This window comes from Bombus affinis, chromosome 1, assembly GCF_024516045.1.
Source record: "Bombus affinis isolate iyBomAffi1 chromosome 1, iyBomAffi1.2, whole genome shotgun sequence".
Lineage (NCBI taxonomy): Eukaryota > Metazoa > Arthropoda > Insecta > Hymenoptera > Apidae > Bombus > Bombus affinis.
This window is the reverse complement of record NC_066344.1, coordinates 15,737,006-15,758,325: the sequence shown is the minus strand read 5'-3', so window position 1 is coordinate 15,758,325 and position 21,320 is coordinate 15,737,006. Positions and strand designations below refer to the sequence as shown.

Below are 21,320 nucleotides of genomic sequence, written 5' to 3'. Positions count from 1 at the left end.
CAAGGGAGTGCATGGTATCTTAACGCACAAGAATGATATATAATCGATATATCTTAATTTAATTATTATATCTTATTAATCATTTGTAATATACATCTATGTTTTCACCTTCTTAATTTTATAAATTTTACATTAAGATAAAAATAGTGAGAATATTTTAACCTCAAACTGGTATCGTTAAGCCTTATTTTGGGTAACCTGTAACGAAAAGATTTTGAGTTAAGTTATTTAACTTCAAAATACTTTATTATATTATTTGTAAGGTATTTTATTCTATAGTATGTTTGCTTTTGTTTATATTCTGTATATTGCGTGATAAATATAATCGGTTTATCGCACAAGATGCAAAGTATAAAAGGAAATTGATTACATTAAAATTTAATAATCTATCTTAAATCCTTTGACCAAACGATATTTGTATGTGACGGGTTATTTCCAAATTTATTGCTATTATGTATACACCAGATATCTGCGTTTTGTTACCAACCTCCCTTTCTTCAACAAATGTATAATTGTTCCATTAAAAGAAAAAAAAGAAACAGAATAAAAGAAAAAGTGAAGATGCTTGCTGCATCTTCAATCTCATGACTGCCGAAATCGCGTAAGATGTTTCGCGTGATCGACGATTTGTCAGATTGATCGTTGATCACGATTGCATTGAATTTTACGCGATAATGGGAGAACGTTCAAAATAATTACATTGCATTTTTTCACATGGTAACGCGAAACGAGTGTTCGAAAAGAAAAGAACGAATAACGCAAACAACAAAAGAACAGAAATGAAAAAGAAAAAGCAACTAATACGTTTCTTCCTATCTTCCTTTCTAGTCTTGTCTTTCACCTCTGTGTGGTGCTGATTTAAGAATTGAAAGTACTCTGTAGTACGAAAGTATAATTTTATATTCTGAACAGGAAAAAAGAAAATGGAAAAAATGAGGAAAAAATGGAAACAAATTTTTTTCGCTTCGAGAAGAATACAAAAAAGCAAATGAAGGAAAAAAACACTTATACTGCATTCGCAGGGCGGTAGTGTAAAATATATGGAATAAGGAACAACAAAGAAAACGAAACGAATCCAAGTTTCGATCTGATATATAGGTAAAGCAATATAGAACTTCGAACATCGCGGAATAGTATTCTATATAAGGTATTTGGAACAGAAAATAAAATGTGTAAACGAAAACGAGGTCCGATATTTCGTGGGGACACAGAAAACACGCTGAAATGATTCGAAAAAGAATATGTGGAAACGGAAAATACAAATTAAGAATGTACAAAATGGTTTGTTAGGCACATTATTAAATTTATTACGTCTAAAGATAGAAAAAAAAAAAAAAGAGAAATGAAACTGAATTCAGATCATTGTATCTTTTAAGTCTGACTACCTGACAAGAATCTCTGCCCCCACAATTTATAGGATTAGTAGTTTTAACAAAAAAAAAAAAGTACAGATTACCGAATACTCTGGAGACTACACGAATAAAGCTTATCAATGATTGTATCTCGAGTGATGGTTTATTATTTGTATTCTCGAAAAATGTTGTCAGCTTTTAATGTTACATGTAAAAGAAAAAAATGAATGAAAAAAAAAACAAAGTGAAAACAAATCCGTCGAAGAGAAGAATTTTCTCGAAGCAAGTGTTTGTGTCATTTTCGTGCGTTTCGAATCTCGACGAGACACTTTTGTAAATGTGTAACTTATCGAACCGTCTGTGTTACTTCTTGTCTATCGCTTGGACAGTAACTCGCGTAACTCGAACACGTTTTCGATAATCGTTAAGATATCTATAAAGCGGCGGATTAAATGGCCTGCGATCGTTTAGTCTTTAGGAGGTACCATTAATTTTTTACTATGTTTGTACATTGACCTATGAACGCTCAAGAATTTCGTCATTACAAACTCTAATACTCCTTTTGTTCTTATTATCTTTTTCTTTTTATTGATTCTTTTTTCTCTGTACACGGACACGTTTTCTCATCGTTGAGCCTTAGTACAAAGATATCGGATGATATAATGGTTCCCTTTTCGTTGTTACACTTTCCTCTGCAACGAATCCGCTATGTTGCTTTTCCTCTTCATACGCCGTCCCGCAAATGAAAACGAAGCATGCGTTTTTTAGCCATGTTCTAGCACGAGTTCAGGTACGATTTTATCGCTGCGTCTCGTTTCTCGCGCTGCCCTGGCCGGTACGAAATGTAACGTGGCAAAAAATTGAAACTGGGGACCAGTTTAGCAAGTCGAAAGATAAGCGCTATATTTAGAAACTCGGCGTAAAACTTTCAACTTATGCAAGAATACGATACCGATTTAGTTAGCCTACGCGAACTTGCCTTCTTTCCTGTTGCGTTACTATTTTCTACGAATTCCATTTCCTGCTTTGTATCCTAGTGTGATTATAGTATATATTTAGTCACGGTATATAGTACATATCGCTGCAGAGAGATGTATCTTCGTTTGTCACAATCTCTCTCTTTCTCTCTTATTTCTGGTTCAAAGTTTAGAAAGTATCGCCATTTACGTACAATGGTTGGCAAAAGTATTACAATAGTTGTCATGAAAAATTTTTATGGATATATTAGGTGCGTTATACGAAATTTGTCAAAACTGGTAGCACTGTAATGAGATATGATTATTGTGAATTTATTGGTAAAATTTAGAATTAATTTGAAAATGTATATAGAACTTACCAAAATAATTAAACAATTAGTTATTTATTATATTATTAAGTTACAATATTTTGTAGGATTATGTTTAACATTTCAGGAAAGGAAAAATATGATCCCTATTTTTGCTGATTTTCTGACTAATATTATGAATAATAGATTGTTTAATTACTTTGGTATATCTCTAACTTCTATATACATTTTTCAATTCCAAATTTTACCAATATAATCATAATTGTCGTACCATCTGATTATTAGACTACGGATTTTTATACAGATCCGTATTTTTACAAATCTAATTAAAGAAATGATATTTAAGTAGGAATTTTCTTCTTTCAATTATTGTATATTATAATAAGTATGCTTTGTTTTATAGTAACTATACTAACCAATTGATAGTTTTATAATAACTATACTTTGAATATGTTGCATGTCATATGCAACTTGTGAGTTTTTGCAGTTTTAAATTTTCTATAAATGAATACAAATTCGCATCCTATTCATTACAGTGCTAATGAAATTTCAAATTCTTTTGTATTACGCGCATAATGTATTCATGAAGAGTCTCTATAAGTGTTCAATTGTTTTCATGAGCCACTGTATAATGATTTATCCTGTTTTCTTATATTTCGTAGAATCATCATTTTGTTTCAATTGAAATGTGAGAAACTAGAATTCATCAAGATATAGAGAAACAAATATTAATTTTGCTTCTCTTCATTGAACTCGACCAGACATTTTTTAAAGTGTTTTGAGCAAAACGGATACAACGTCGGATGGTCGCAGGTTCGACAGGCCGCCGCGAGATGTGAACAGCATCGCAAGCTTTCACGACAACAAGATGCCCATAACTCAGGACCAGCTGCGGCGCAATTGTAGCAGTAACAGTCACCTGGAAAACGTAAAAAGAATTAATTGACCCATAGATGAAATTTGCGAATTGTTTATTTATAGTCGGTACTCTTATCGATCTAATAAATTATACGAAAATAAGCTATAAACTATTAAACAAATTAGTAATTGCGTGAATTACCGATAATGGCAATGAACTCCAGATCATGATGCTTTAGATTCAAACTCCATGGATAGCGTAAAATGGTAACTCTGATTATGTTTACTTTTTGACAATCTGATCCAATTGAATCATTGGAAAATTTAATTATTCGACATCCTTTATCTAGATTTCTTAATATGATGGGAAAATCATAGTAGAGTAAGTCAACATTTTGAGAATTTAAATATAATCACGTATTTCAACTTATCATTACTGCAGTTCATCTACACTTTCATAATTAAGTGAGTTATAACCTTTTTCTCTGCTACGACATATTTTCATGACCTTAAAATTAATAACGACTAATACTGACTAATACCACTATGATTTATTACATTCATCTATTACACGTTACTTAATTTTACATTTATTAATTTTACATATCACTATCAAAAATGATACTACATAATGTTTTAATATTTTGAAATAGACCCTTCTTGATAGTTATTGAGTATCTTATCACAGTAGTTTGTTTTTCTATGATTTTCTTCTTCCAGAGTGACTTCTCGATTGAAACATGTATATTTCGACTTTTCTATCTACGTCTTCATCTCAATTGCAATTCCATTAACTACGCAACGCACTTGCATCATGAGACACTTGACTCTTTACGTTAAATAAGCGTAACGCGAAAGGGGGAACAGAGGAACAGAAGCAAAGCGTATCGCGTATCATATATGCCGCACGTGTGTATTTTTCATGTAGTAACTGGTTCAGAATTGAGACAAATCTCTGTTCTTTTAGATACGATTAGTTCGATAACAGAACATTGCTTTTTATTCTGTCATAATAGTATTAGTTTATGATTCAACTTCCTACATTTTTACAATCTGCATTGCCTATTTTCTAAAATAATATAATTTCTAATCATTATTTATAGTAACAAATAATTCAAATAAATTAAAAAAAATGAATATAGATATATATGCGGAAAAATTAAAGAGGTTTGATACATTTATATATGAATGCAAACTTTAGTGAGGAAATTCAAGGTATACTGTCATCAGTAGTAATCCTATCTTCGATTAATTTTCCATTTTTAGGTTAGTAAAAATTCTATACTAGACTAATTTTTAACTAAAGGATTTATACTTTTATCTGCACTAGGTAATTAAAATTAAGACCAATTTTATGAAAGTAAGTTTTTTTTAATATTTGCATATATACAATTTACCATTCAATGGTAATGAACGTGATTATGACTTAAATGTTTAGGTTTAGGTTGACTTAAATGTAAATACACACAATGGTATACCACAATAACATTGTTTAACTGTTATGCAGAAAATGAAATCTCTTCAGTCTTTCACGTACTTCGTAGGAATCCAGCAGATTTGTGGCCAGGTTGTTGGAGTGGTTTTTCAGTCGTATTGATATAATTTGCTGTGTCGTAATATAAGCTAACAACTTAAATTATAGTTATATAATATCAGAAAAATTCCCTCTCTGATTATATCAAGATTCTGGATCAGTTCTAGATATATGCAGATTTAGATCTCAATTTTAATCTCTCGGTTTACATCTTCCTCAAAAGCAGCGAAAAGTGTGTTACAGTGTCACCTATGTGTGCTTCTTTTCATCATTAAAAAAGAATACAGAATAGGAAAGAAAAGAGGAAAAACTTTATATTCAAAGAAAACGAGCATGTTGTTAATTTTACGCAGTTATGTACATTCTAACTGAGATGATTAGAAGGTTAAATCATTGTTGCTCTGATTGTCGAACGGTGAAAGGAGGGACGCGAGATGGCACAAATGCTCGGCCGATATAAATTATCGCAGAGGTTAAACGAGGTTTCCTCTTGGAAAAGAATCGCAAGGACACGTGTGGTAAAAGTAAACGTTTCTCCTGATTTTCTATTTTTACACTGTCTGCTAGTTCTATGAAATTGGAATTTCCTTGGTCTAGAGATAATTCTAAGTATAACTAAAGAGCAAATTGAAATTTATTAAAATTGATCCCACATTCGCGCGAGTTTATTTGATTGCAGAATGTTATTCATCATCGATGAATTAGACACGTGTTTTAATTCAGTAGAATACGATTAAAGAAATTGATTCTTTGTTGTACAAGCAATTTTGATTTTTGTGCATTTATGAGAAATTTTAAAGATGCAAAAATATACAGAGTGCATATCATATGCAAAAATATATTAAGTATCTAAGGTATAGATATACTCTTTACAATATCTATTAAGTACAATTTTTCTACATAAATACTATTTTTTAAATTATACGTATAAAATATGAATTTACGTAAATTCTGTAGTCTACAAATATTTCTTTTAGATGAAGTCCTACATTCTTCAGAAAAGAATTTACTTTTTGCAGACTGTTAATATTTCCTAAAGTCAATTTCACGTTAGATTGTAATGATCATAATTTCTACAAAATTGTAAATAATTTTTAGCAGAAAAATTCATAATATATAAGTAAAGTAATTTTATAGTGATGACAGATTAGTGAAAGTACATCTTCAAACTTTCAAACGACTATCCTTTTTCGTCATGAGGGTTAATATTATGCCCACATCTTTGAAGCAAAAGTAGAAACGTTTTCAAAGTACTTTAACATCACTCCGCGGAAAGTGATTTATCGCGTCTCAGTGAATCACCATCGGTGTAGGAACTGAATTTCATCGAATCTCAATCGCTTTCTATTCGATTCACTGCAATCCAGTGGTGTCCATCCGATTCACGAAGAATGTTCCCGAGCAATAATAATATGCAAACAATGTGCGTCTAGGAGTGGCAGTAATATACGTTTCGATTACGTTTAATAAAACCTTGCTAAGTAAATTATACAAGTGGTGTTAAAGTTGTTGTTAGTGAAAGTGTGCTGCCAGGCCGGTATCCAAGCCTTCAACCGCGAAGGGTTAATGTTACATTGCTCAAAATAATTAGAGCATCAGTTAGGGGAATGCTTTTATAAAGAAAATTAGGAACAATGATATACTATATAGAACATTTTTTATAAGCTGGTTAGTTAAAAAAAACAAATTATTATTTTACATTATTATTCTTAGTTATTATTATATAATACATATATATATATTATATTATACATTATTATATTATACATTATGTCTTTTTACATTAGTGTACATATGCAACAGTGCAATTGTACTATTTACACAAAACAACTAGCCTATTAAAAACAATGAACAGAGAATAAAGAGATATTTCATTTATTTAGAATCGCATCAAAATGATGCACCTGCATTTTTCAATTACAAGAATGCACATGGTTGCACAACAAAAGATTAATTTACGTCTCAAACACATTCTTCATTTCCGTCAGTCATTAAACTTTCCTTAAGACAGAAATTTACTAAAAAAATTATTTTACTTTTTTCGTTAACCCGTGTGACCCCCAAATCACCATAAACCTATATACGCTCACGTTCTCAAAGTAAAAGCAGAAATGTTTCCTAACCGGTACGAGCATCATTCCTGGGAAAGTGATTTATTGCGCCACGATGAATACGGTTGAATGCGAAAAAAATCGAGACACAACGTTCGATCCAACGCTGCGCCGGATCTAATTCGTAGATTAACGCTCTCGCGCGTTCGTGTGCATTTAACGTGGGCAAACAATGTCTGGGAGTGGCTATGTCAAGGTCAGAATCTCTATTATACATCGCGCATAGTGGTATATGTTTTCCATAACAGTGATTCCGCCGGCTTTGTTGGAATGCAAAGATGTATCCATGTATCGATTTTACATGCGTGTGTGTACAGTGGCCCAAGAAAGTATTCAGACATTTGTAGAAAGCATTTATGAATATATCATATATTGAAATTTCGTTACCACTGAAATGAGATTCGATTACAGATTACAGGTTATGATTACATCGGTAAAATTTGAAACAAATCTGAAAATGTACATACATAGAAGCTACAAGATATTCAGTACCAGTGAACATTTCGCGAAGATCATAAATGTATTTAAACAGTCAGTCATCCACTAATCAGTAAATTGCAAATATTTATACAAATTCATATCTTTGTGAATCTAATTAAACGGACGTAAAATAGGTAGAGATTGTCTTCACCAACTAAATATTATGTTGTTTATTCTGGATATTTTATATATTTTTGACTATCATATACTATACTATAAATGCTTAAACATTCACAATCTACTAACATGTTACAAAATTTTGTGGGGCCATCTTTAACACTTATTATTTATTTAAGATGGCTATGCATGCTTTATAGGTACATATTAATTTTTTAGCCCAAATATACTTGCAATAAATGCTTTGTAACTTTTATATACATTTCAGATTAGTAAGTTCAAATACTTTCATGAGCAACTGTATGCTGTATGTGTGTTTACGAGTGTACGTGCATAAAATTTTGGAATCCTTGGTCGGTTACCTTCAGGACAGTCAACGGATCGTCTGGCCTCGGCTCTTCTGCATTCGAGACCCTCCTCGCCTTTCGGGCAAGACGTGTACAGCTCCTCGATCGAATTTTCACCGAATATTGCGTTAATCTGAAAGTTAATCGGATAGTTTTATCGCATCCGCAAAACTACCAATGCGCGTTTTCTTTTTTAATTCTGAATTCTAGAAAATATCGAGGAAGATTTAACGTGTAATTATTTATGCTATTTGAAATATATAATATAATGATCTAATTCTATATAATTATTATTCAATTTAAAATAATAGAATAATGATACAATTTCTTGTTTTCACTTTTAAATGTTTACAGTTTTGTGTTGAAAAAAGAGTTAGATAAAATATTTGTTAGAACAATGTCTATTGATTTCTGCATGACATCCTTGTGATTATTGCAATTCGGAAACATGTAATCGTGAGTACATAAATATTCTTCGATTACGATTTTCGTTACGCAACGAAAAATGCCGAGAAGTGCCGGCACTTTTATCAGCCTCGTCCTTACCGTGTTTATTCAATGCGCATGCGTATTTTTGCTAATTAGAGTGCAAAAGTCAAGATTCAAAAATATTTCCAAATCTGAATTTTTAATTTTACTTTCTCTAAAAAAAGAAAGGGAGAGAAAAATAATCACTCGACAAACAACATCACCGCGTCTGTCACTCGAGATTATCCAATTTTTTAAAAATTACCTATCAAAAACAAAAAAAGAAAATAATGAAGAATTTAGTTATTATGATATGAAATAATGTAATCTACTATACATCGCCTCTATTATTATTATTACATTGTTTTATGAAGACAGATAAAATTAAATTATTAAAGTTTTAATGTTTAAATCTTACTCGTTTAAACGCTCCAGGCTTGGAGAACATTTTAACCAATTTTGCTAGCGCGTTCTCCTCCGTGACGGTGCTGACATTTTCCTCGTGACAGTGACCAGCCAGTATCAAGAACAAGCAACAAAGTAACAGCAACGCACCGCGAGAATACATCACGTCGTCATGGAAACACGCGCGACGAAAAAAAAGCTCACACCTCGTCCTGGATAATTTGAAATCACAACTGGTGGTCAGGTGGCAGAGAAACGCACCGACAGTTTGACTTCTCCAACGTATTTGCCTCCTGGAGGGGATATCCTACATTGCGGTACGAATACAAGATAGAGCCGAGTTTGAATCATAGCTAGTGATTAATAGCTTAAGCTCACATTCAAATTTGCTCCTGCAAATTGAAATAAATAGATTAATTATTTCATTAATTTTTTATCGGTATTTATTTCCTTAACAAAGGATCGATGCAGTTTACTTTTTACAATTTAATCTAATAAGTAGACTGGAGATTTTTTGCATTTAGGAAAAATGTGTAAGTGCAAAAATACCAAAAATGCATTAATATATAGAAATATAAGAAATATTCAAGGTGAAGTAGTCTTTTTTCTATTTATTATTCATATACTGTGACCTGCTTAGATGGCGCCTTTAATAATTGGATGTTTTTGTGATTTTTTTAAATTATAATTGGACATTATAATTATACCTGCTAGAGTATTTAATTTATCGATGTTAAATTTTTTTGATGGTCCTATGCATCTTGATTTTTTGTTTATCTGGACCTTTTTGCACAATAATTAGATTCTTTATAATTTTATAATTTTTCATCAAGTGGGATAGTTAGATAACTGCTACTTGTAAAATTTCATTAATATTACCTCAATTATAAAGCATCAAAGAATATTTACATATACATACGTAAAATGCAAATTTCATGCTCAAAAGTTGTTCGGTAATTAAATGCAATTTGTGCATTATATCATACAAATATAAAATTTTTCTCTTTGCTACTATAATCAAATATTCAAGCAAAATATATATTTGGAAATGTATTGTATTCTATATTCGTTTTATATTCTATATAAAAAGAAAATAAAGACAATTTATGTAACACGCATGATAAAATATATTCGTATTAAATGGAAGAAAAGAAAACCGCGTTATATCGTGTGTCACATGGTATGATTCATGCGTACCATTCTCATAATGTTTTTATTCCCTAGAATCTAGGGGATATATTTGAATTTAAAAAATTTTGAATTAAAAATGAAAAAGAATAAAAAAGAATGTACGCATTATAATTTCTATCATACATTCTACATGTTTATGTATCCTTTATATAATATCATATATATTTATATTATAGGAATATATTTCTATTTGCTACGTTCACGAGAAAGTCGTGTATACATCAGCGGTCTGGTAACTCCCATGGTAGGGATAAGGCTTTTAATGCAATAGTAGAGGAGAAATGAGAGAGTTCACACACATAATACAGATGATACTGCACCACGCGGTCAAGTGCTGAAGGTATTCCACGCTAATCTATACAAGAACCTACAAAGTTAGGCATCTGCCTTGTTTAGTTCCACGTTACAAGAACCCATTTCATTGTACGATTCTGCGGAATACTTTCCTATTCAATATAAACAAGTATAAGAATAACAAAATCGCGCAATAATTAAACTTAGTTGTTAATTTCTCAGTATGTGACGGGGGGAGAGGTATGAGTTTGAACAACTTTTTTCTATACATGTGTGTAACCGGCGGTTTCTCTTACTTTCCGAGATACGAAAATATACGAAAATGCAATTCAAAGTTTTGCAATTATACAGATGTAGAAACGATTCTATTTCTGGAAACTGAGATCTTAGACGTGCCGAATTTAGAGAAGAACAATGAAAACGAAAGAGACAGAGGGACTGAGAGTCAAAGCGTTCGGTAACACGTAATTGTTTACGACAAGCTAAGACCTTTAATTCAAAATTCAAACTTTCTTTTCTTTTGATTTGTGATTACTAGAAAATGCAATGGGATGATGGTTTTATGATACAGAGAAGCATCGTGTATTTCTAGTTCACTGTTCAGCAAATTTCCTTAACAAACCAGCCTGCAGCTCACATACGGCACTTAACGAACGTTTGTTTGTTAATAAAATTATTAAAATAGTAAATAGTAAAATTATTAAGATTATTCATTTCGGGCATTTTGTAATTCTAGCTCTTGACTTACAGGAGTCACCCTGTTACCAACCCGCTGTTAACCAGCGATTTACTCCTTTACCCCAGTTCAAGAGTGTATCGCGCTACGGACGCGATTTATAATTAGATTTATTAGTCAGCACACCATGTGCAAACGCCAACCAACCCCAAACGATCACAACATTCGATCAACCACGGGCAATAAACAGTGATGAATGAAATTCGTACCAATATACTTATTACATTTTTTAAATAAAAGGGACTAAACACGATATAATTTGGAACATATTTGCTTATTTAATAAATAATAATTAAATACATATCAATAAGTAACTGTAATTCAAAATATATCGTATTTGATCTCATTTTATTCAGAAAGCTCTCACAAATATGTTAGTAGAAATTTAATTTAGAAAGAGTTAAAAATAAAAAAATTTCATTTTTAAATGAGTACCTACATACATTGTCTCAGCGATATTTGACATTGAATTATGTTATACTACTCAACTGCGGCGGGCTGTCAAACTTCACGAAACGTCGAGGGGCATAACTCCCCTGTGAAGGAGATGACGACCATGCAATTAGCGAGAGATTCTTTTTCTGCAGATATATAACGTCAGGAATATTATTTGCAGTCTATCTATTGCAGTAAACTATTGAAATTACTAATAAAATGAAATTTAGATTTTATTATAACAAAAACATTATCGCGAGGAAAGTAAATTTTGTATTAAATCTAAAAAGTTATCGTTTATAGAGAATATATTAAAATTATTGCATCATTTCATTAATCCATTACCGTTTGAAGGAAACGATTCTCTTTTCTTCTCTAAAAAAGATATAATGAGCAATTAATTTTTCTTTCTAAAGCAACTAATTTTAATTATTGTGCGATTTTACTATTCTCATACTTGTCTGTTTCGAATAGAAAAGTAGCTTTTTCGTAGAATCGTACAATGAAATGAGATCTTGTACATAGGTTCTTGTATATGCTAACGTAGAACACGTTCAGAACTTGGCCGCTGGGAGCAGCAATAGTCCAGAAACAACCGGAATCACAAGTGTGAGCACTCACATTTCCTCTCTGATAATAAGGTGTGCTTTACAAATCAGCTGTTAGCCACAGTGCGCTATGTTTTAGTAGGTTAGTGAATGTATAGTATCAAATTGATAATGTATAATATAGTATAGTATAAACAGGGAGGAAATTTCCTCTTTGAAAGTACATACATATGTAATTATAGATGAGCTATTTCGTTAATGATTTAACAGATGGAGCCACTATTTTCTCAATAACCTACAAAACGCTACTATTTCTAATGATGTATGTACTGTATGAATTTAGTAAATGCATTTCTAATATTGTTTAATTTACTTTTGATTTTGCCTAGTAACGAAGTTTGTGTGTGATTATAGAAATCTTATTAAATACGATTAGAAACAATGGATGCATATGAACTATTTCGAAAACTTTCTACTGGTGTAAAATTTGATAAAAAGCGTTTTCAAGTTGATGCAGAAAGATTTCAGGTATTCTTTGAAAATAAAACATTACATTTGAAGATGCAAATATATTTTAAATACATTTCATAGAGATATAGTAATTGTCTTATTTGATACAGCTTGTCAACAAACAATCTGAAAATGGAGATAATGATGATAAAATGAACATTAAAGCCTTTGATAATATAAATCATTCAACATTATGTGAGAAAAGAAAATATGATGAGGTCGAGAAAGAAACTGAAAACATTAATGACTTGATATTACTTGATGGAATGTCTATTCCTCAAAATAAAAATAAGAAGTGTAAAGTAGCCTTAACTGAAGAAAAACGGTTAAAGTTAGAAAAAGAAAAGGTTTGCAATATTTTATTAATATGAATTAATGTAAGAGACAATAATTATTTTAAAATACTACATTTCTTCATTTAGATTAATCAATTTCGTAATCATCATCACATAAGTGTCACAGGCAATTGTATACCTAAACCTATCTCAGAATTTGATGAACTATCAACAACTTACAATATATCTAAAAAATTAATACATAATATTACAAATTGTGGTTATAAATGTCCGACTCCAATTCAAATGCAGGCTATACCTGTCATGCTGCAAGTAAGATTACTATATTTATTACTGAGATTTCATTTATATTACTGCCTTTAGCTAAAAATAAAACATTGATGTTTTTATAATTATGATTAAAATAGGGTAGAAATGTACTAGCTTGTGCCCCAACTGGATCTGGAAAAACAGCTGCATTTCTGTTACCTATAATTCATTATTTAGGTGGACCAGAAAAGAAAGGATTTAGAGCTGTTATATTAAGCCCAACAAGAGAATTAGCAAAACAAACATATAGAGAATGTTTGCGTCTTAGCGAAGGATATAATTTTAGAGTTCATATTATAAGTAAAGTGAATCAAGCATTAAACAAATATGGACTTAAAAGTTCACAGAAATTTGGTTGGTATAAATTGTATGGAAAATTATACATCAAAGTAATATGATATACAATTGTATTTTTATTTATTGTAGATATATTAATCACTACACCAAAAAGAATAATATACCTGTTGAATCAGGATCCACCAGCTATTTCCTTTAGCAAGTAATAATATATATATTTTGTTATATCTTAATCTTATCAAAGTTATATATAATGCATGAAAAATTAAAAATTTTATAGTGTTGAATGGTTAATTGTGGATGAAGTAGATAAACTCTTTGAGGATGGGACAAGGTGCTTCAGAGACCAGCTAGAAACAATTTCAAAGTCATGTACAAATGAAAACTTACATAAAGCAATGTTTAGTGCAACCAATACTCCTATAGTGACCAAATGGTGTAGACGTAATCTGAAAGGTCTTATAACAGTTACTGTTGGACACAGGTTTAATTTTCTTTTTTTATATGTTTAACAAATTATATACTGTTTCTTTACATAAGTGATTATTGGTATTACATCCATCATAGAAATGCTGCAACAGACTTAGTAGAACAAGAATTGTTATTTGTTGGGGCAGAGAGAGGAAAACTTGTGGCACTTAGAAATATTATTCAAAAGGTATCACTTTTATTTGTCAATACATTTGTGAAATCTATGTTAATAAATTGTTACGTGAATAATTGCATTTGATAAAGGGAGTATTACCACCTGTACTAGTATTTGTGCAAAGCAAGGAAAGAGCACAAGAATTATTTAACGAACTTATATATGATGGAGTCAATGTTGATGTTATTCACGCTGATAGAACACAAACGCAGGTATATTTTACATAGATGATAACTTATTAACCAAATAATATTAAATATAATACACCTCTCTTCTTTTCAGCGAGACAATGTCGTTCGTTGTTTTAGAGAAGGAAAAATATGGGTACTAATATGTACAGAATTAATGGCAAGAGGTATTGATTTCAAAGGTGTAAATCTTGTTATTAATTACGATTTTCCACCATCTGCTATTTCTTATGTTCATAGAATTGGTATGTATTTCCAAATTTGATGAAAAAATTAAATATTTCAAAACTCTCAATATGTATTGTTTTAAATAGGTCGCACTGGTAGAGCTGGACATAAAGGAAAAGCAATTACTTTTTTTACTGTACAAGATACTACAAATTTGAGGAGGTAAATGTTGTTGAAGCATTATATTAAAATATGTAGATATGATAAAATTATTTTATGTAAATATCTACAAATAGTTTTTAATATTTTAGTATAGCTACTATCATGCGTGAATCTGGTTGTAATGTTCCTGATTATATGTTAGCCATGAAAAAACATAGTAAAAGGGAAAGACGGAAACATGAACGCAAGGCTCCTATTAGAGAAAGGATATCAACTGTACCTACATTCAAACGCGTAGAAACATTTAAAAAAAGGTATGATATATGTAGTTATACTTGCTTCTAGTAAATATCTAGTAATTAGAATATTATTTCTTAAAATTACTATTCCTTATTTGCATGTTACAGAAAAGTTGCTATAAACGATTCCAAAAAGAAAAATGAATTAGAAAGTAAAGAGAATAAAGATAAAAAAATAAATACAAAACATTTAAAAAAAGAGAAATAGATAAACAACATACAATTTAAAAAAGAAAGAAGAATGACTTAAAAAGTTTCTGAATAAAACGTGAATAAAAGAAATAGTCTTATATATTCTTAATATCGTGTATATTAACCGATACATATTGTAAACTAGTAAAAAATTTATAATTATATTACATGTGAAGTAAATGTATTGTATAAACGATAAAATATTTTAAATACATATGTATAAACGCTTACGTATATATAAATATATGTTGTATATATCCATCAATCATCATCAAGAGATAAACTATTAAGTAAGTATGTTAAATATATTTGTATGGCCTGATATGGTTTATTACAATACTATATTATATTGTTTGTATAATAGGATAATTATTGATTTTATATGTACACTTGCATACTCATACGTATCATATAAAAATATTATATATTTAAAAATATATTATTAACAATATTATATTCTTAATTAGTATATTTTAATTATGAAATAGTAATTGAGATATTGAATACAATATTTAATACAAAATATCACATCATTATTACACATGGCAATATATTAAATTTGTATATCTGATATGTATTAGCCTATATAGATCAATTTATATGAACACACATTATAAGATAGTTGTATTAGATGAACATTGATTATTATGGTATTCATTAAAATAAATTGCTTTTAATAAGAAAGTTATCATTACCTTTTTAAGAATTATGTTACAATTATGATGTTATAAACTTGAACATACATAAATTTTATTTTGTACTTTTGAATATTAATCACAAAACGATACTTAAAAATCATGGCACTAGCTCATTTCTTTTATTTAAAATTTTAAAATCTGAATAATTGTATTTGACTACTATGTATTTATCGTTTAAGTAATTATATATTTTTGTACAATATACACATAAGTTAATATACACATCAGTTAAAACATTTCATACCCTATTTGTGTATATTTTACATATATATAAAAACATACATGTTTTTTAATTTTATGGAAATATTAAAATTCATTTTCTTTCAGTAAAACATATGGTACAAATGAAATATAAAAAATATATTATTAGGTTTCACATAGCCAATCACAAGGTAGTTTAGGCATTTTATTTGCTGGCCATGGAAGGTAACCTGCCGTTTTAAAAATCCAATAATCATAAGATACTTTAGCTATCAAGCTTATCAATAGCACGACTTCTGTAGCAATAATATAATAAATATAATCTGTCCAATCACCAGGATAAACGCACATTTTTGAAGGTTCTAAGTCAACAACTTTTTCCTTTACATTTTCGCACAATACTTCATCGGAATCTAATATGCGAGTTTGTAACCATACCTGAGTTATAATATATAACATTAAACATTAGAAATAATGCAGATCAATATTAAATTATTGTTAAAATATTACCTTTAGGTACTTGGCCGTGTTACAATCACAATGTAATTCATTTCCTCCAAGCTTTACTAATCGCGAACTGATAAAACTTTTGTCATGAGTATTAGGACTTAAAATGTATGTTGGAAGCTGCGCATTTAAAATATCATGCATATTATTGAAATATTCTTATTTACTACTTACCAAACTTCTTTGAATTCTACTTACAGATTTAATTTTATTGTATCGTAAACTAAGTAAAGCATAATTATCTAAAAATTTGGACCCTTCTAATTTATTTATAGACGATATATGATTGTAGTCTGCATAAAACTCTCTTATATCTTCATAAGATGGATTGGTACTCAGATCATCTAATGCAGTGATCTATAACAATTAATAATAACATATCACTTAATGATATAATAAAAATGATAAAAATATTATTTTCGTATTATATTTTTATATAATTAATCTTTAATTTTTATCAATGAGATAAGCATCAACAAATAGCAATCAAGTAAATTAACATACTTTATTGATTTAGACAACGTAAAAAAATATAATATTTACGTACATTATTACATGATACATTCAGGGCTATAGTATTGCGAGGTAATTTTTCAGGTAATTCGGTAATTTGAATTCCGCTACAATCTACATTTACCACTAAAGTCGGTGGTTTACCTTCGACAATATCCAATCTTCTGAAGTTGCATTGACATTGCCATGTATCACCTTTTGGACATTCTGTTTGCAACTATCGATCCATGAAATAAAATTAGATAATAAATATCACATTAGAACGTTAATTGAATTGCTACTTATATCGCATAATGCTGGTCTCTAAAAATATAATTTTTGTTTTTAAACTATTACCAAACTAAGATATCGAACTTGTTTCAATGGAACTTGTTCTGTAGTGTTGAACCAATGCCAAGTCTTACTAGCTGAACATACAGTTTCATTTTCATGATTGAAATTAATTTGCTTTTCTCCTGTTTTATTAATATATTGGTAAATGTCATGACACCAAAGTGTATTTGTTCCTAAACATAAAAGCTATGTTATATCTTAAACAATCTGTACAATGTTGATATTGAAATCTATCACTAGTTCCTACTTACCTGAAATATCAAGCCAAAATTCTCGGCCATTCATTGTATTTAAGGCTGGTAAATGTGTGAGATTATTATAAGACAAATCCAAAGTAGTGAGTTGAGCTAATCGAGTAAGTGAATTATTCTCTACTTCGATGAGAGCATTGTTTGAAAGATTCAAGCAAACTGTTGGTGTCATCATTCGAAACTGTCCCTTCACTCTATTAATTTTACCATCGGTAATTGCAAGTGACTTTAGCCTTCTCCACCGAATTTCACTTACATTGAATATATCCAATGTTGCATTTCTTATATGTATGTATGATATGTTTGATGGAAATCCTGTAATGATCAAAATGTTATTAGAATACTTGCAATAAACCTTGAAACATATGTCAAATACTTGTGTATGTAATGTATCAATAAAATAATCGTATTTCACTTGTCAATAATATAATTTTATAATAACCTGCACAGGAAAGTTCCGAATCAAAGTTCTGAACATCCAAGTTGCAACAAAGTACAGCATTGCCCTCAGGATTATTATGGGCTAGAACAATTTTCTTACAAGAACATCGAGTTGTCTTAACATCAGGACATTCACTGGATTGCCGATAAAAGCATTGTTCTAAAAGACCATCAGATATCCCAATAATCGAAGTTGAAGAGGATGTTTGTTGATCTTCTTCTGTCCTTGCACTTGCTACACCAGCATATAAACACATCATTATGGCAAACCACTGCATCTGCAAATCCAATTGATCCTTTTAAAAAAAATATTAATTAATTAATAACTTTATACTTTACACAGTTATTTCAATATGCAAATAAAATGCAAATTTTTCATTATAAAACTAGCACAAATACTTCCACTGTGACAATATATTAAATTAAACTTAAAACAAAATTTTTTATCATACAAAATCATGAACATTTCATGATACATGTATTGTTAAAATTAGTAATTCAATTGTCATAATACTTTGTTGTCTAATAATATTAATATTAGCAACATTTCTCAAGTGATAAACAGGGATTGAACGCCCAAATATTACTTAGCTTACAAATAAAAAGAGAAAGTTTTCATAAAAATTTCATATAAAAGTTGTTATTACTTTACTTACAATTGAACTTAATGCTAACAATTATTTATCTAATTATAAAAATAGTTTGTATTATTTTTCTGTTGCCTCTGATTTCTTATTTTAATAAAAGCTAATCATAATAGGGGTATTGAAACAGTACAAAATTTAACACATTTTATATATATATAACTTTACACATTTATATATATATATATATATATATAATAATAATTTAATTAATGTAATGTCGTTTTAATTGGATTCTATGTGAAATGTTACATATCTTCGTGAAAAGATAGAAAATTAATTTTCTTTTCGCAAAATATTCGTATACTATATTTATTCACATATGGGCTTATGAATTTGTATAATTAAAAATAAGAATTGCAAATAAGACGAAAAACCTATAACTTAAAAAACTATATGTTGTAAAATAAAAATCTATCTTTTGAAAATCTATCTCTAGTTTTCGCAAAAATTAATTGGAAACAATATTATAATTGTATTTTTAAAAAAGGATTGTATTCCTAATAATTAATTGATAAAATAGTGTATTCCTATAATTTTACTTTAACTAAAAATATTAATGCTGTAACGTCATACGGATTTAAAAATAACTACGAAATAAACTGTAAGCATTTCAAGTTTTTGTAAGTAGAAACTTCATTTTCATGGTTTAACCATGTTTATAAGCAGATATAAAGTATACATATATACACATACGGTCATACAACATATTGAAAAGAAAACTTTTTGAAAAATATGTATATTATATAATTTATTCGTTATTATAATAAATTTTGGATACAGTTAAGGCAACAGTAATAATTTTAACAAAGGATAAAAACTAATATCGAAACTTACTCTCGAACATAGCTCGAACATACATTGCCGTGTTTCACTGAGAAAGAATTGAAAAAATTACTTATTATGTACACACACACATATATATATGTATATATGCATATGGATAAGGCATAGGATTTACACTTAAATTACTAATATCGAGTAAAAATTTGAAAAAAATGTATTTTTTATTCAAATTTCAGTTACCTTCATCTTGCACAGTTTTATAATAAAACTGGCAAAAAATCCTTCTACATTGCGAAGTAATTTTTAAGTTGTATTGTTTTCCATTCGATGTAGAACAATGTTATGTATGCAACTGATAGAGATAACTCACGGATAAAAATAATCACAATTGAGAATAAACAAAATTTTGTTTCTGTGTAAGAAAGGCACACATATTGCGTATTCGCACTAAAAGAATGTGGATAAATTAATTCGTTTAGCAGTCTCCGACACTTTAGGTCATACAGGTCGACCTATTAATGAATCAAAATTGGTTAGCTAGTGGCAGAACGCGTCGCTTATTACACTCGGTGGCCCTGTACAAACGATAAATTACTCCATCACTAGAATCACTGTTATCCTCCTTTCCCAACTTTGCTTTCATCTTTTGTTTTTTTATGTTTTTGATATTTAATTATTTACATATCTACATATCATGCAATATACCCAGTACAATAATAAATATTACAAAAATGTTTGTAATCTAACATTCCATTAAATATATATGCATGTATGCTTCATCTTAATTATTTCAATAAAAATTAGTTATTATGAAAGTTAAGTATTAATGCTGTGTACATACATATGTATTATATATATACATAAGTACATATGTATTATGATGTTACTACTGACTATTAAAGTAGATATATAGATTTGTAATATTTTTAATTTCTGTAACATTCATTATTTACAATTAATCGAATTAATAACATATAAACAAGGTTCGGTCTACACGCGCTTTTACATATCTAAATAATTCGAGAAATTTCGATTAATCAATTTAACGTTGTTTTAACATATTTTTATGCTTGTACTAGATAACTTTAAGAAATATAATGTATAATAAATGTTAATTATAAATAAATGTTATATGTAAATAAAAAAAATATAATGTATAATTAAATGTTAATTTTCAATATTGAAAATTCCCAACGATAATGATATTTACGTATATACATGAATATACGATACCAAGTTATTGTATTGTGATGATTAAACAAAGTATGTCTTAACAGTTCCTAAAAACCATGAAATAGGATGATAAAGATACAATATTCAATACAATACCATTAAATCAATCGTATAAAAATGTTCAATATGTAATCAATGATACAAATCAGTTAATGATATTTATTTAATACTGCACAAAGTACGGATTATAGATCTGGTCTTTCTTACTGCATTGATAGTAAAAAATGATTGAATCTGTTGAATAATTGTGAAAACAAGTTGGTGAAATTATTTACATTATCATTACATTCTTATTTCTTCAAAATATAATATGACTAATGATATCATTTTATTATTATTTAGTTTTGTAATTAGAAATATATGTACGTATATAAAACATAATATTTAAATAAAGTTAGGAAATTAAATTTGACACACTTCTATTTTCTTGTAAAATGTTATTTTCTCTTAATATTACTCAGGTTCTTTTAACAGAAGAATATAAT

General features: G+C 29.1%; 3 protein-coding genes across 10 annotated transcripts; 1 reads left to right on the top strand and 2 right to left on the bottom strand.

Annotated features, from left to right (window-relative positions):
* Positions 1-1,496: 1,496 nt before the first annotated feature.
* On the bottom strand, positions 1,497-9,262 carry LOC126919273 (uncharacterized). Its single transcript, XM_050728250.1, has 3 exons — positions 8,971-9,262; positions 8,100-8,217; positions 1,497-3,556 (listed from the first exon to the last, which is right to left on the bottom strand). The coding sequence occupies exons 1-3, from the start codon at positions 9,118-9,120 to the stop codon at positions 3,366-3,368; spliced, it is 459 nt and encodes a 152-aa protein (XP_050584207.1). The 5' UTR covers positions 9,121-9,262; the 3' UTR covers positions 1,497-3,365.
* A 1,180-nt stretch (positions 9,263-10,442) lies between these two features.
* On the top strand, positions 10,443-15,442 carry LOC126919212 (probable ATP-dependent RNA helicase DDX52). 3 transcript variants are annotated; one of them, XM_050728083.1, is made up of 14 exons: positions 10,443-10,571; positions 12,139-12,284; positions 12,559-12,689; positions 12,782-13,018; positions 13,094-13,279; positions 13,375-13,630; positions 13,703-13,775; positions 13,854-14,057; positions 14,141-14,231; positions 14,309-14,431; positions 14,502-14,652; positions 14,722-14,797; positions 14,887-15,051; positions 15,145-15,442. In XM_050728083.1, the coding sequence occupies exons 3-14, from the start codon at positions 12,603-12,605 to the stop codon at positions 15,242-15,244; spliced, it is 1,749 nt and encodes a 582-aa protein (XP_050584040.1). In that variant the 5' UTR covers positions 10,443-10,571; positions 12,139-12,284; positions 12,559-12,602; the 3' UTR covers positions 15,245-15,442. The 3 variants fall into 3 exon arrangements, with proteins under 3 accessions (XP_050584040.1, XP_050584060.1, XP_050584050.1); XM_050728093.1 differs by lacking the exons at positions 10,443-10,571; positions 12,139-12,284 and adding an exon at positions 12,307-12,487 and having other exon boundaries at positions 12,576-12,689; XM_050728103.1 differs by lacking the exons at positions 10,443-10,571; positions 15,145-15,442 and having other exon boundaries at positions 14,872-15,017.
* A 237-nt stretch (positions 15,443-15,679) lies between these two features.
* Positions 15,680-20,275, bottom strand: LOC126919219 (protein halfway). Of its 6 annotated transcripts, none has more exons than XM_050728117.1 (9): positions 19,843-20,275; positions 19,654-19,690; positions 18,174-18,468; positions 17,732-18,046; positions 17,484-17,653; positions 17,182-17,364; positions 16,833-16,991; positions 16,638-16,754; positions 15,680-16,565 (listed from the first exon to the last, which is right to left on the bottom strand). In XM_050728117.1, exons 2-9 carry the CDS (start codon positions 19,672-19,674, stop codon positions 16,293-16,295), a joined length of 1,533 nt encoding a protein of 510 aa, XP_050584074.1. In that variant the 5' UTR covers positions 19,675-19,690; positions 19,843-20,275; the 3' UTR covers positions 15,680-16,292. The 6 variants fall into 6 exon arrangements, with proteins under 6 accessions (XP_050584074.1, XP_050584092.1, XP_050584083.1 ...); XM_050728135.1 differs by having other exon boundaries at positions 18,174-18,450; positions 19,843-20,274; XM_050728126.1 differs by lacking the exon at positions 19,654-19,690 and having other exon boundaries at positions 19,843-20,273.
* Positions 20,276-21,320: the final 1,045 nt, after the last annotated feature.

Excerpts from the sequence above, each read along its gene's own strand:
- LOC126919273 (XM_050728250.1), bottom strand. The coding sequence starts at position 9,120 with ATGTATTCTCGCGGTGCGTTGCTGTTACTTTGTTGCTTGTTCTTGATA. Across the intron at positions 8,218-8,970 it reads AGCCTGGAGCGTTTAAACGA|ATTAACGCAATATTCGGTGA; the intron begins GTAAGATTTAAA and ends ATTAACTTTCAG. Across the intron at positions 3,557-8,099 it reads ATCCGTTGACTGTCCTGAAG|GTGACTGTTACTGCTACAAT; the intron begins GTAACCGACCAA and ends TACGTTTTCCAG.
- LOC126919212 (XM_050728083.1), top strand. The coding sequence starts at position 12,603 with ATGGATGCATATGAACTATTTCGAAAACTTTCTACTGGTGTAAAATTT. Across the intron at positions 13,280-13,374 it reads CTATACCTGTCATGCTGCAA|GGTAGAAATGTACTAGCTTG; the intron begins GTAAGATTACTA and ends TGATTAAAATAG. Across the intron at positions 14,058-14,140 it reads ACAGTTACTGTTGGACACAG|AAATGCTGCAACAGACTTAG; the intron begins GTTTAATTTTCT and ends CATCCATCATAG.
- LOC126919219 (XM_050728117.1), bottom strand. The coding sequence starts at position 19,674 with ATGTTCGAGCTATGTTCGAGA. Across the intron at positions 18,469-19,653 it reads TGTTCGAGCTATGTTCGAGA|GATCAATTGGATTTGCAGAT; the intron begins GTAAGTTTCGAT and ends TTTTTTTAAAAG. Across the intron at positions 16,755-16,832 it reads GATACAATAAAATTAAATCT|CTTCCAACATACATTTTAAG; the intron begins GTAAGTAGAATT and ends TTAAATGCGCAG.